Below are 15,000 nucleotides of genomic sequence, written 5' to 3' on the forward strand. Positions count from 1 at the left end.
TAGAGCGACTAATGAAAAGAGAAAGAGAAGGAGGGATGGTGAGGGGCGATTCCATATCATGAGGTCCACCTATCATGGTGGCACTGCGCTGCGCTGCGCTGGCTTAAGTATTACATAACCGCATGTCACACTCCGACTGCCACGCGTCTATTTATACACCCACAGGACAGCAGCGCTGTGTGTGTGTGTGTGTGTGTGTGTGTGTGTGTGTGTGTGTGTGTGTGTGTGTGTGTGTGTGTGTGTGTGTGTGTGTGTGTGTGTGTGTGTGTGCCTGATAGAGAGACAGAGAGAGAGAGAGAGAAAGACAGTGAGTACGAAAATGTGTGTGTGTGTGTGTGTGTGTGTGTGTGTGTGTGTGTGTGTGTGTGTGTGTGTGTGTGTGTGTGTGTGTGTGTGTGTGTGTGTGTGTGTGTGTGTGTGTGTGTGTGTGTGTGTGTGCTTGTGCGCGCGCGCGTGCGTGTGTGCGCGTGTGTGCGTGTGTGTGCGTGCGTGTGTGTGTGTGTGTGTGCGCGTGCGTGCTGCATGTGTGTGTGTGTCTCATTTTTCAGAGGCGGCTGGACAGACTTCATTATCTCGAGATCCTGAGCAGAGCCTCCAGGGAGGAGGATGTCAGCAGAGCAGAGCCGTCTGATGGCACCGGGTCATTACCACTGCTCCAGATCCCCTCCCTCCACAGCCACTACAGATCCACTCCAGACCCGGTCTACATACGGAAATCACGTCGGATACATCTGGGTTATTATTGCAGAAGCTCCAGACCCCTCCGGAACCACTCCAGACCCCGGTCTAGATCTGGAAACCACTTCAGAAACATCTGGGTTATTATTGCATCTCCTGACCATCTCACTCCAGAGCCACTCCACTGTAGGACCCACTCCAGACCTAGATCTAGAAACCACCTCAGATACATCTGGGTCCATGGCTCAGCTCCAGACCACCTCACTCTAGACCCACTGCGAACCTGGATCTACGTAGATGTACTGTACTGCAGCTGTAATGCAGACCACTTGAAACCACTTCTGACAACAACAAGGTTACCACAGCTGCGGACCCTCTCCCTCCAGAGCCCACTGCAGACCTAGTCTAGATCTACACAGCCTAGAAACCATTACGGAAAGGGGCCATTTCCACAGCTCCAAAACCGCTGCAGACCGAGTCTAGATCTACCGCAGGCCTAAACTTGAAACCCCATTATGATAGCTCCAGACCAGCTCACTCCAAAAGCACCACAGACCTAGTCTAGATCAACTGCAGACCTAGTGCAGACCTCTTGAAACCAGGGCTTTGAACCGTTATTTTTTTCCCAAACGTTCCGTTCCGAACAGAAACAGAGTTATAACGTTTCTGGTTATGAGTTCCACCAATAAATTGACGTTCCCGAACCGGTTAGAACAAAAAAATATTGTTCCCGGAACGGTTAATTTCATTCCTGTCAGCTGTTTACTCCCCATAGGCCTAACTGACATTAATTAACCAAGAAAGACGGAAGTGCAAATGAGCCAAACAGTTTATTCAAGCGGATGAAATGAATATCCTCAAGAATTTTGTCATTCAGGGACGACCTAAGCGGAGAAGCGGAGAATAAACCTCAATGATGAAAATGCGCGCTCCACCCTGACTTGGGTCACGGGGAGCGCTATGATGGACATTGTGAGTTTGTGATTTGAAGCGGCCATGGATGCCCAATAACGTAGAACATTCTCGGTGCACTTTACACGCGCTTCTCTGCAATGTCTTACAATGATGCAATGGAAACTCTGTCCTGTTGTATGACAGTGGTTTGTCTTATTTAAGATGTGGAGTGGAGACTTTGTAATACACAGCTCTCTCTCCATTCAGTCAGAGAATGTCTGATGTCGCACAGGACGTGAACCTCAGCCGTCATGGTAACGTGCGCAGGAAAATAATTACTTTTTTGTTGTTTGAGGAACGGTATTAACCGGTATTAACCGGTTACCATTATTTTTAGATATGTGTTCCCATTCCAGAACATAAAAAATAATAAAGTTTCCGGTTTCGTTTCTGTTCCCTGTAAAATACAAAAAGTTCCTGGTTTTCGTTTTCGTTCCTTGAACCGGTTCAAAGCCCTGCTTGAAACCACTATTCAGAAAAAACACAGCAATGGGGCTAGGGGTGTAGTAAATCACAGCCTCCATGACGATACAGTGTCGATTTCTTAAAGCAGGGATTTAATTATTTTTGATAGTTAAGAATGCCCCATGATAAGATATGATTTGATTAAATTGTCGGCCGCAAGATCGATGCATCGATGCATTTTGAATATTATTTACACCCCTAGTTTGGGGCTAGCTACTACAATTCAATGATATATGCTAGACTGGAGGTAGAATTTGCATTGCATACCTACCGTACTCTACAACAACAACAAAATGTATTTTCGTATATAGCGCAGTATCACAGCTAAGAAGTTGACTCAACGCGCTTTCAAAATACACATACACATAGCACTGATTCTTGAGAAAGTGGCTAAAACAGGTTCTAATCTTGAAAGAAAAAAACCCAAAGTGAATTACAAAATAATATGGTATATCCTCGTAGACTGAGGTCTTTTTCATAAAATAGGCTCTATCTTGGTTTTGTCAACAGCATCAGACAAAATTAGAAGTAAAAAAATATGTTTACTGTATTACAGCGAATTACTTTAACAATTCAGCATAATTGTAGATACTTATTGTAAGCATATTCTTAAAACTTGTCAAAAGCATGTAAAACACTCCATCAGATGTCACCACTGCCAGGTTTTGTGACTAAAAACCCTCCAAATGCACCTCAGTGGAGGCTAGAGTATAAGTTTGAATCACAATTATTACTAACATGTCTGGAAATGTTTCATTAACTAGAACAATTTAGTAAAATATGGAACAAGATAATGAGCGGAACAAAATCTGACTGTGGTGACGTCTGATGGTGTGAGACAAAAAAAACCTCTTTTACATATTATGCATTATTTGTTCACATTAGCCATTCCATTTTCGCTCTGTTTCTTAGTTGCTTCATACAGCTTCTGAAAAAGTATATATTACTTAACATTAATGTAACATAATACTATTAAAACCCCTGATGGTGTTGACAATTTATGGTTGGGACAGTACTAGTGTCCAAACAAATTAACAAATTGAGGAGAAAATAGTAAACGTACAGGAGCTTCAGTGATGGTGAAGTATGCAGTACAGCTAAAGGTTTGAAAAGGGGTCCTCAATAATGACAATGACTGACAATGACAATACCTGATTTTATTGTCTTTAAAAGAAAATCTGACGGTGGTGACGAATATGCTGGACACATTTTGAACGAATTGTAAATATTGTTTTACACGCATTATGTGCATATCTGTAGAACCACTTCAATATGGTTTTCCACATCATGGTGATGTTATTCAATTCCATCAGTGATTTTTATATTTCAAGTCAATTGAAATGATGTCGTCTGTCCTTGGGACAGCTGTTTTTACAGGGTGTGGGCAGGTTTATAGCCATGAAAAGTAATTACACTCAAATATTTCAAACAACTGTACATTTGTGTAACAGACCCCTTGGTCTTTACTTGGATTCATTTTGTTCATGAAAATGTAGTTGATTTTCAACAGAATTGCCAAACTCTCAAGAATCAGTGATAGACAAGACATACAGGTTCCCACATTCGCACACCAACTCTGTAGGCTGCTATATGGAGTTAATTGTTTGGGTTCATGTGAGAAAGAGCACACAGTAATCATAATCCTAATCCTAAAAAAGATTACTCTGGAAGCGATGGCTTCACTGGGCATCTCTGGGCACCACATCAGAATCACACAGGGTTATGTCACCGGCAGGCCCGCTCACCTAAATACCACTGCATACCCAGTGCATATCGTCATAATGTAGACATAAACTGCACATTCATTATACATAGAACCACTGCATACCCAGTGCATATCGTCATAATGTAGACATAAACTGCACATTCATTATACATAGAACCACTGCATACCCAGTGCATATCAGTGGTGTAGTCTACGTAGAATGCGGGTATACGGAGTATACCCACACCTAAATTTCAGGGATTTCAGTATACCCACTTAAAATTGATTGATCCATTGTTTTGAATAGCACAAATATATACAGTATACGCACTTCAAAAAATGCTCAAATATACAGTATAGCCACCATAAAAGTACACTACATAAGTAGACTACACCACTGGTGCATATCGTCATAATGTAGACCTAAACTGCACATTCATTATACATAGAACCACTGCATACCCAGTGCATATCAGTGGTGTAGTCTACGTAGAATGCGGGTATATGGAGTATACCCACACCTAAATTTCAGTATACCCACTTAAAATTGATTGATCCATTGTTTTGAATAGCACAAATATATACAGTATACGCACTTCAAAAAATGCTCAAATATACAGTATAGCCACCATAAAAGTACACTACATAAGTAGACTACACCACTGGTGCATATCATCACAATGTAGACATAAACTGCACATTCATTATACATAGAACCTACATCTGAGCCATGCACCTGCACGCACCCACCCATACCAACACCAACACCAACACCAACACGCAGTCTCTCACTCACACTCACACACACACACACACACACACACACACACACACACACACACACACACACACACACACGCACACACACGCACACACACACACACACACACACACACACACACACACACACACACACACACACACACACACACACACACACACACACACACACACACACACACACACACACACACACACACACACACTTCGTTGTACATGTCTGCAGCGTAGATGTAAAAAGTGGCAGTGTGGTCATATTAAACCCTCCCATGCATGCTGTTTAGCTGCTAGTCCGGGACTGGCAGACAGGGCGGCGTCGGTGGTACTGATGGCATTTGGCCCTGGGGAACAACAGGCTCCTGCTGCCTCTCCTTTTTCCCCCTCTTCTCTCTCTCTTTGCCTCTCTTTTCCTGGCACTAGCTCTCTCCAAATCTCTCTCTCTTCTCATCTATCTCCTCCCTCCTCCCTCCCTCCATCCTTCTTTCTCTTTCTTTCTCTCTCTCTCTCTCTCTCTCTCTCTCTCTCTCTCTCCTCTCTCTCTCTCTCTCTCTCTCTCTCTCTCTCTCTCTCTCTCTCTCTCTCTCTCTCTCTCTCTCTCTCTCTCTCTCTGCATGCCACTGATCATAAGAAGTCCTTTCCTCTCTGTACTCCTCGCCACTGCTGAGCCACTACTGTAGCTCACCTGGGGCAGGTGCAGTGTATCTAATCCTACATGCGTGAACACACACGCATGCAGAAGCGCATGCAAACGCATGCACATGCACGCACAGGCGCATACATGTACAAATACACTACCTAAAATCACATGCATTCACATTCACACCCACACCCACACCCACACCCACACCATTTTCACTCACTTGGGGCAGGTGCAGTGCATCCACTCCTGGGCGGACTGCAGTGGCGACGCCCCCTTTCCCGTGAGGGCGGGCACTTTGGGCAGCGTCACAGGAAGCTCCTCCTCTGGCACGGCCACCGGGCCACAAGAGCCGCAGTGGATGATGGGAATCGGAGTCCCCCAGTAGCGTTGCCTGGAGATCAGCCAATCGCGGAGCTTGGAGCTGGTCAGGTGACCGCCTGCTTTCACCTCGCGTGCTTTCTGGGTGATGGAGTCGAAAGCCTCCTCCCTGGTAAGGCCTGTGAACTACACAAACAAAACAGCAACAGAACACTGTTGTCATTTTGTTACCATTACAAGCAATCACTATTAATAAACAACCTTCAAAATGTTTCAGTTCAGTACCATATTCTGTACACATTACCAAATCAATTGTTCCTCCCTGCGCAGCTATTAACAGGCACTTTCAGTAAAGTAGCAAACTGAGAAACTATGTCTATGTCCAAAATTTTATATTTTGACTTCTGGTACTGGCTTGAATGGAAGAGACAGGCAAATGTGCAAATGTAAGTGTTTCCTATGTTGTGTTTTATATATTGCCACGCTTTGCTTTGGTACTACCTGTTAATTGCTGTAGTCTGTTTTCCTGCTATGCATGTCCTCTTTGTAAGTCATTTTGGACAAATGTCCTCTAATATAATGTAAAGTGATGAGGAGTGTGTCTGTGGGGCAGTGGGCTCAGACCTGGCCAGAGTTGAGCAGTGTTTGGGAACCGTCTTCTTGTGTGCGGATGACTGTTAGCCAATCCAGTGACAGTGCCGTCGCCACTGATGCATCCTCCTCACTGGCGTCTGGAATACCTAACAACGGTGCAACAGAGATGCAAAGCATTAAACATGCACGTACACACAGATGCATGCATGCATAAAGACACGTGTTAAGGTATCAAGAGACCGAAGGTGTCCCTCCACAACCTAATAACCACAAGGGAGCATCTTAGCAAGGGAGAAACAAGAACACCAGGCACGCACGCACGCACGCACGCACGCACGCACGCACGCACACACACACACACACAAGGTACTGCATGAGGTCTTGTGCCTCCAGCTAACTACATATAGACGAAAACACACAGGTGCAACAGGAGTCTCCTGAGAGAGTGTAACACACAGAGGATTTATCCACGGATTATGTAAACACTATGATCTTGCCAAGAAGGCATATACTGTACATGTATGAAGGACTGGGAGGCTTAAGAGAAACACCATGCAGCACACGACCCAAGACGCTTAGGGAGATTCTCATAAACTATGGTCTGTACAGTGCTGTAAATCACTGTAATGTACTGTACAAAATACAAAAAAGCCCTCTATCACATATTCATAGACACACAAGTGTGTATATATACTGAGGTGTGTGTGTATAGGCTACATACTGACACACCACACACACACACACACGCACACGCACACGCACACGCTCAGGCACACACACACACACACACACACACACACACACACACACACACACACACACACACACACACACACACACACACACACACACACACACACACACACACACACACACACACACACACACACGCACACACACAAAACACACCAATCACTGTGTCCAAGTGTTCCTCAAACTCGGCTTGGGCTGATACGACCACAGGCATCTCTTGACCAGTCAACACATTCCAGGCGGTGACCTCCGTCAGGCAATCTGGAAGACAAAGGGTCAAAGGCCAAAGCACATCAGACAGCACTTTAAAAAATCCATTCATTGCGGTATTGGCTTTTGGCTTCATCACTATAGTGGACAGCAGTTTTTTGTTTTTTTTAAAGATGCAATCTGAGGTTTTCGGCGCCATGGACTAAAGAGGTTGATGTTGTGATCTTGGCAACGAATCAAATTAAGCCCCTTTCTTCCTGTGCTGCTGACGTACGACGCTGATTGGCTGAATGCGTTTACGAAGCGTTCCGAGAGGAGCAGAGTGGAGAAAGCCAGTGAATATGACAGGAAGCTAACAGGATTAGCATCACAGGCCAGACCTTTAATTAGCTAGAGAGAGAGAGAGAGAGAGAGAGAGAGAGAGAGAGAGAGAGAGAGAGAGAGAGAGAGAGAGAGAGAGAGAGAGAGAGAGAGAGAGAGAGAGAGAGAGTTGGGATTTGCATTTTAGGCTGGACTGTTTAATTAGCTGCTGGGTCTCTCCTGGGCTCTTGTTAGCGTTTACAGCTATGTTCTGTACTTCTGAGATGGAGACAGAAAGAGCAAAAGAAACAGTGTGAGGGAGAGGGAAAGAAAGAGAAAAACAGGAACAGACAAAAAAGAAAGGATGAGGCACCATGAGAAAGACAGAGAACTAGAAAGAGGGAGAGAGGGAGACAGTATGAGGGAGACAGTATGAGTGAGAGAGAGAGAGATAGAAAGAGAAGAAGAGAGAGAGAGAGAGAGAGAGAGAGAGAGAGAGAGAGAGAGAGAGAGAGAGAGAGTAGGAGAGCAAAAGAGAGAGAGAGAGAGAGAGGGAGAGAGCAAAAGAGAGAGAGAGAGAGAGGGAGAGAGAGAGAGAGAGAGAGAGAGAGAGAGAGAGAGAGAGAGAGAGAGAGAGAGAGAGAGAGAGAGAGAGAGAGGAGAAAACCTCTGCTGGGATTCCCAATTAAACGCAGCAAAGAGACAATGCAATCACCTCTACCCTGCCATTGTCCACACAAGTTGCTGCATAAAAAACAAACAGGTGAAAGGGAACACCAACGAAATTACACACACATTTGCAAAGAGTGTGGAGTACCTCTCTAATACATTAAATTACATTTACTGTAGCAGACGATTTTAACCAAAGCGACTTACAAAGAAGACATTCAAGCAGGCACAGAGTGTGGGGTCAACACAAAGTATAGCAGTATACAAGCAAGATAGCCAGCCAGGCCACTGACAACGCTCCCCCCCCTCATCCCCACCACCATATCTGCGACTGAACATTCCACCTGCACTACTACATCTGTGACTGAACTTTCAACCGGCACTAACTCAAAACATACACATGCGCACACACACACACACACACACACACACACACACACACACACACACACACACACACACACACACACACACACACACACACACACACACACCACACACACACACACACACACACACACACACACACACACACACACACACACACAAGCACACTGCACTTTCTGCACTAAACCCAAACATACACACACTGACACACAACTCATACTCACACACATACACACACACACACACACACACATACACAGGTACACACACACAGACGCACACCGCACTTTCTACCTGCACTAAACACACACACACACACACACACACGCACACACACACGCACACAAAACACATACAAACACACACACACACACACATACTGCTGCTGGTGTATTTAATAAAAACCTTTTTTAATTATTTATTTCTTCAAATGCTACTATTACTATGTCAGAACGCTATAAAGGACTTTTAGAAAAAGCACAACAAAATACCTCCTCTTAATGTATGTTCTCTACAAGTCTTCTGTTGTCCAGTCTTGCACTTTAAATGTCTGTATGAGCAATGTCTACGTCCATACTGTCTATGTCCATGTATGAGTACTGTCTATGTCTATACTGTCTATGTCCTTACCTAGATTAGTCTATGTCTGCATGGGAGAGCAAGAAACGCAATTTCAAATTCTTTGTATGACCAGTGCATGTAAAGAAATTGACAATAAACTTGACTTGAACTTGAACTTGAACTTGATAGAACAGACAGAGAGCAGTACTATAAGAACTGTGGTGGACCTATTGAGTTTAGTTAAGTAAGTGCCCTGTTTTAGAGATGAGTAGAGATTTTTTGTTATTCAGGGAAGTTCTCTCTGAAGAGATCTTCACAAGCTTCTTGAATGTTGAGAGAGGGATGATCCTGCTCTTGTAGCAACTGGCATCTTATTCCACCATTATATTAAGGGACAATGACAGAAGTAACGTTTGGACTGGGATCGCCTTGTGTGAGCAGAGGGCAAGGCTAAACGGTTGGTACTGGAGGAACACAATACCCTGGAAGGAGCATATGGCTTTAGTATAGCCTTCAAGTAAGCCAGAGCAAAACCTGCAGTAGCTTTGTAGGCAATGGTCAGGTCCTTGTGTTTAATTCAAGTGGACACCAGCACCCAATGCAGGTTTACAAAAAGAGGCGTGACACGCGACCTTTTGGGCTGGATGATCACTTGAAACTTGTGACTATTTACAAGCGTCTTATTGCACAAGCTGGAAGACCAGTCAAGAGAGAGTTGCAGTAGTTGAGGTGAGAAATGACCATGACCTGTACCAGAAGCTGAATGGCATATTGGGTCAGGTACGGTCTGATCTTTTGTTTATTGAAGAGTGAGAAGCATCACGACCGGGCAACCGAGGATATGTGGTCAGAGAATGATAGATGGTCATCAATCATGACACCAAGGGTTCTTTCAACCTTATTTGGGGCGACATTGGCTGAGCCCATATTGTGTCTGATATGGTGGCAGCATGAAACCTAAGTTGTTCAGTTTTGGTGAGGTTTAGCTGAAGGTGAAGTTCCTTCATCCACGTGGATAGGAAGGATGCACACATCCAGGCAAAATGTCTGAGACAGAATGCTCAATGGTGCTTGTCCTGAATTTTGGAGCACAGGCTGAGTATACAAACCCAAACTCCGGTGAAGTTGGGACGTTTGGTAAACTGAGAATAAAATCAAAATGCTATCATTTTCAAAACATTCAATACATTACTTAGATGGAGAATAGTGAAAAGACAACATATCAAGTGTTAAAGCAGAGAAAAAATATTGTTTTAGGGGACATATGTACTCATTTCTAATTTGATAACTGCACTACGTCTCAAATAAGTTGGGACGGGGATCAGTGAAATGTTATAAACATCCAAACAAGTTAAAACAACAAGGAAGAACATTTCAAAATGAATTGTACTGATGAACAATTTGAGTGTCCAGGTATAAGACAATCACAGAGAGGCTGAGTTACTCAGAATTAAAGATGCAGAGAGAACAATTACCATAGTTATTACATAAATGTGTGTGTGTGTGTGTGTGTGTGTGTGTGTGTGTGTGTGTGTGTGTGTGCATGTGTGTGGGTGTGTGTGTGCGTGTGCTTGCCTAAAACACCTGTACTTTACAGTGACATTGTAAGAATGTTCAACCCCTATCATACTCTGTACACTGCCTACTTCTACATACTATACTATATCATAGATGTATCCATCAACACTTGTTGTCTACCTTAACTGACAGAGTATGTTTTTTTTTCTGCTTTGGTCTATCCCAACTCACAGAATGTCTTTTTGCACAATTACCTTTTCTACATTTATCTCTATTATTTTATTTTATTTTCCCCACCCTGATGACTATTCCTGTGTTTATTTTTGTCTTGAAATGTCCATGTGGGCTTTTGTGTATTTGTGTATTTATGTAAGCTACTGGATACCTGAATTTCCCCCTGGGGATCAATAAAGTTACTCTACTCTACTCTACTCTACTCTACTCTAAAGTTTTGAATTCCCTGGATTTACCGTGATTGAGTGTATATAAGACATATTTTTGTCATTAAAATCATTGTATAGGTTCATGACATCATGAAATATATATTGGCTGTAGTCTCACTCTAGCACTCCGAGAATTACAGCTAGTGAAAACTTGACCATATTAAGGACGCTTCATGTGTGCAAATGATAGAGGGGTTTAACATTCCCCTATCCACCTAAGCTCACTTGAAATAGACCCAGAAGACATGGGAAACTGTTCTTTGCTTACAGAAGTCAGCAGAAGTTGCAGAAGTCAATTCTTTTTGAAAATAATAGAGTCTTGCACATCCTGTGCTACAGTAAAAATTGACCATGCAACCTGTGTTAGTGCTAACTTCAAAAGTCAGCCTCCATGATGGTATGTGGGTGCAGTAGTACATTAGTAAAGCTGTTCTAACTCACTTGTAGAATTGAATACAGTACTGAATGAAATAAATGGGTTTTGAACAGCATGAAAAGCCACTCGTGCATTATATTTTGAAGGGAGACCTTCAATTACTGCCACACAGTAAGGACAAATTGCATTCTCTACTATGTTTTAACAGTTTAACTCCAACATAAGGACCAGCAGGACATAAAATGGCTGGGTTTTGGTCAAGACCTGTCACACTGTAAGCACAACAGAAAGGAAAACATTGCAAAATATGACAAGGAATACACCTACCATTTAAGCTGTTGAAATCATGTCAAAGATAGGAATCAACACTGTTTTATATAAAATCATCTCATCGTTTAATGCTATTAACTGTTAAGTTTTGTCTTTTGTTTTGTTTTTAGTCTTCCTCAACATTTGCTGCCTTTTATTGTCCCGTCCCAACTCTTTTGAGACGCGTTGGATTTACAACTTCATGAATATCTCCCAAAACAATAATTTTGGTCAGTTTTGATGGCTGATATGTCTTCTTTGTACCATTCTCCAACTAATGACAGAACCAGACTTTTTGAAAATGGCAGTATTTTGTTATTGTTCACAATTAACCTTGCGTCCCAACTCATATGGAGTTGGGGTTTGTATATGCCCCAAGTTAGTGATTCGTATGGCCCACCTGGGTTACCAAGACGATATCATGTATTAGTAGGTGTGTTCTTGGTCACACACCACTAATGGCCCAGAAATTAGCGGCAGCCAACCAGCAGACAGTCAAGTAGATCAGTCCATTGCTTTCAAGTGCAAGGAAGCACATACCCAGATAAAATGTCTAACGGAGACAGAAATACTGCAGATCACAGCACATAGGGTTCCACAGTGTAACTACTGTGTATGTCCTTGAGTGTGCATCCTTTATGTGTCTCTGTGTATATACAGTATAGGGGTCAATGAGAATGTTTAGGCTCAGACATAATCCTCATAAATTAATTAGTAATTGGTAATTGATGTAGTACCATGAATATGCGTCTTAGACAATCCTTTAAAAACAAACAAACAAAAAAATTGTAAGTGCGCTATGACTAAAACGTCATTGAACCATAGATACAGAACATGGTCTGCATACATCTGTGCATACATTTTCTGGATTTATGAATGAGATTCATGGATGTGCATGCGCATGTGTGGAATGTGTAAGTGTGAACTTTTTTATCTGTGTTTTTCCATAATTTAAGTCAATTATATTAGTTCAGGTAGTTCAATTGTTTAGTAATCATCATCATCATCATCAACTTTATTTCCAGAGTCAAGGTCCACTATCAAAAAGGAATAACACAAAACAAACAGTACACAACTCATAGACAAACAGAAATACACTTATAAAAGACACTTGTACCAGTGTGTCCACATGAACGACTGGTATCGCATCGCACTTAGAGCAGGATTTGACAGCAGCATAATAATTTGATTACATGAACCATTCAATATGCAGAAAAATGTATACTTAAAAAAAAATCTCAACAGTGTTGACATGTGTCCTAGACAGGCCTAAAACAGTTCACCTGTACTGTTGTGTGTGAGCGTGCATGGCATGCATGTGCATGACCTCACCCCTGCCCAGCTGAAGGTTCCTGGTGAGTGCGGCCTTGAGAGGGCTGGATCCATGGAGCAGCCTGTGGGAGGGCAGGATGGCCACGTACGCTGCCCCAAACATGGCCTCTGGTGTGGGGGTGTAGGCCTCCAGGACCTCCCCTGTCTCCTCTCCGTCCAGCTGGAAGTACAGAGCAGACACGTCAGGAATTATTAAAAATGTGTGTAGATCAAAAGCTTATGTTCTCTTTCTCTCTCTCTCTCTCTCTCTCTCTCTCTCTCCCTCTCTCTCCCTCTCTCTCTCTCTCTCTCTCTCTCTCTCTCTCTCTCTCTCTCTCTCTCTCTCTCTCTCGCGCACACACGCACGTACACGCGCACACACACGCACACCTTCACCATAGACATAACAATAAAATTCAACCTATCCTATAACCCCTGTCTCCTGTATGCAGGGGGCAGCTGTGCCAATGTTGCCTGTGAGGACAGTACCATGCTCAGCACAGCCTGGTCAGGACAGGAGGAGAATGATGGTCAGTCACCAACTACACTCAATTGTCAGGGTGTATATCATATTTGTGTGAGCCTGTGGTATCCTTCTTACCCCTTCAAGAGGAAGCGATTCATGGATTGACCATCTAAGGGTCAATTTGAAACCGAAGGCAGTGACTCGATGACTCTCCTCCTACATAAACAGGTCACTGATCAGATAGGTGAAGTTAGCTGATGAGGCAGCCGTTACGAACGGCACTAACGAGTGCGCTGCCTTGCGCATTTGATGTTACGACGATTCTATGGTGGGAGTTACGTTCATCACGTTAGCGCTTAGCTTACGCATGCTATTTGAACGGTGAATGATCGTCAGACGCCGGAATCGTAAAATAGGCTATAAATACATCTAGCAACAGCATATTTAGATACTACAATGTTAATTTATCCGTTCGATCTACATACATAAGTGTCAGAATAAAGAGTATGCTAAGGTAGTAGCTTGGGTAGTAGCCATGCTTGTTTTTCAGGTTTCCGGTTGAGAGGGAGGTGGCGCACAGCATGTTGGGTACCAAGGCAGCGAAGTCAGCATCTGATGCTGCCCTCAAATATCCTCGTTACGCCCACAAATGCAGTCAACTGCCAAGGGAGGAAATAAAGCAATTTTTCGTTTCGATCCACACTTCATGGCTCGATGTCCAGCTCACTGGAAGGACAGCTGCCTTCCTTGTTTCGAACGGACCCTCAGTCTCCTGACCTTATCCACACTGAAAACCTTTTTAAGGTGGTGAATCAGTGGCTCTATGCAGATAGAAAGCAACACACAAGCAGTTGGAAATTCATTTTCAGCTACAGCATGTCTGATTTAGACAGTTCTACTAATGGAAAATTATCAGGGTTTGAGGAGACAATGGAGTGTATATGAAGAGTTCAGATGCAAAACCCCCAAAAACTCAATTTCTGAAGACCTGCACTTCTGTATTTTTAGAGAACCCCATTGTTGGTTTGGTTTACAAGTCAAGTCAAGTCAAGTCAAGTAGGTTTTATTGTCAATTTCTTTACATGCACTGGTCATACAAAGAATTTGAAATTACATTTCTTGCTTTCCCATTAGACATAGACTAATCTAGGTAAGGACATAGACAGTATAGACATAGACAGTACTTATACATGGACTTAAGACAGTATGGACATAGACAGTGCTCATACAGACATTTAAAGTGCAAGACTGGACAACAGAAGACTTGTAGAGGACATACATTAAGAGGTATCTGTTGTGCTTTTGTGCTTTTCCTAAAAAAAGTCCTTTATAGCGTTCTGACATGGTAATAGTAGCATTTTGAAGAAAATAAATATTAAAAAAGGTCTGTCAAGTACACCAGCAGCAGTGTGTGTGTGTGTGTGTGTGTGTGTGTGTGTGTGTGTGTGTGTGTGTATGTGTGTGTATGTGTTTAGTGCAGGTAGAAGGTGCGGTGTGCGTCTTGTGTGTGTGTTCGTGTGTCTGTGTGTGTGTGTGTGTGTGTGTGTGTGTGTGTGTGTGTGT

General features: G+C 43.1%; 1 protein-coding gene across 1 annotated transcript in view; it reads right to left on the reverse strand.

The window, feature by feature from the left end:
• lars2 (leucyl-tRNA synthetase 2, mitochondrial) overlaps positions 1-15,000 on the reverse strand; it is a 108,118-nt gene that overhangs the window by 40,665 nt on the left and 52,453 nt on the right. Inside the window, exons 9-12 of the mRNA XM_063198146.1 lie at positions 12,993-13,152; positions 7,044-7,148; positions 6,165-6,280; positions 5,443-5,726 (exon numbers count right to left, since the gene is read on the reverse strand). Coding sequence (XP_063054216.1) covers positions 5,443-5,726; positions 6,165-6,280; positions 7,044-7,148; positions 12,993-13,152 — 665 coding nt within the window. The remainder of the gene's footprint in view (positions 1-5,442; positions 5,727-6,164; positions 6,281-7,043; positions 7,149-12,992; positions 13,153-15,000) is intronic.

The sequence above is a fragment of the Engraulis encrasicolus genome, chromosome 5, assembly GCF_034702125.1.
Source record: "Engraulis encrasicolus isolate BLACKSEA-1 chromosome 5, IST_EnEncr_1.0, whole genome shotgun sequence".
In the NCBI taxonomy this organism is placed as follows: Eukaryota; Metazoa; Chordata; class Actinopteri; order Clupeiformes; family Engraulidae; genus Engraulis; species Engraulis encrasicolus.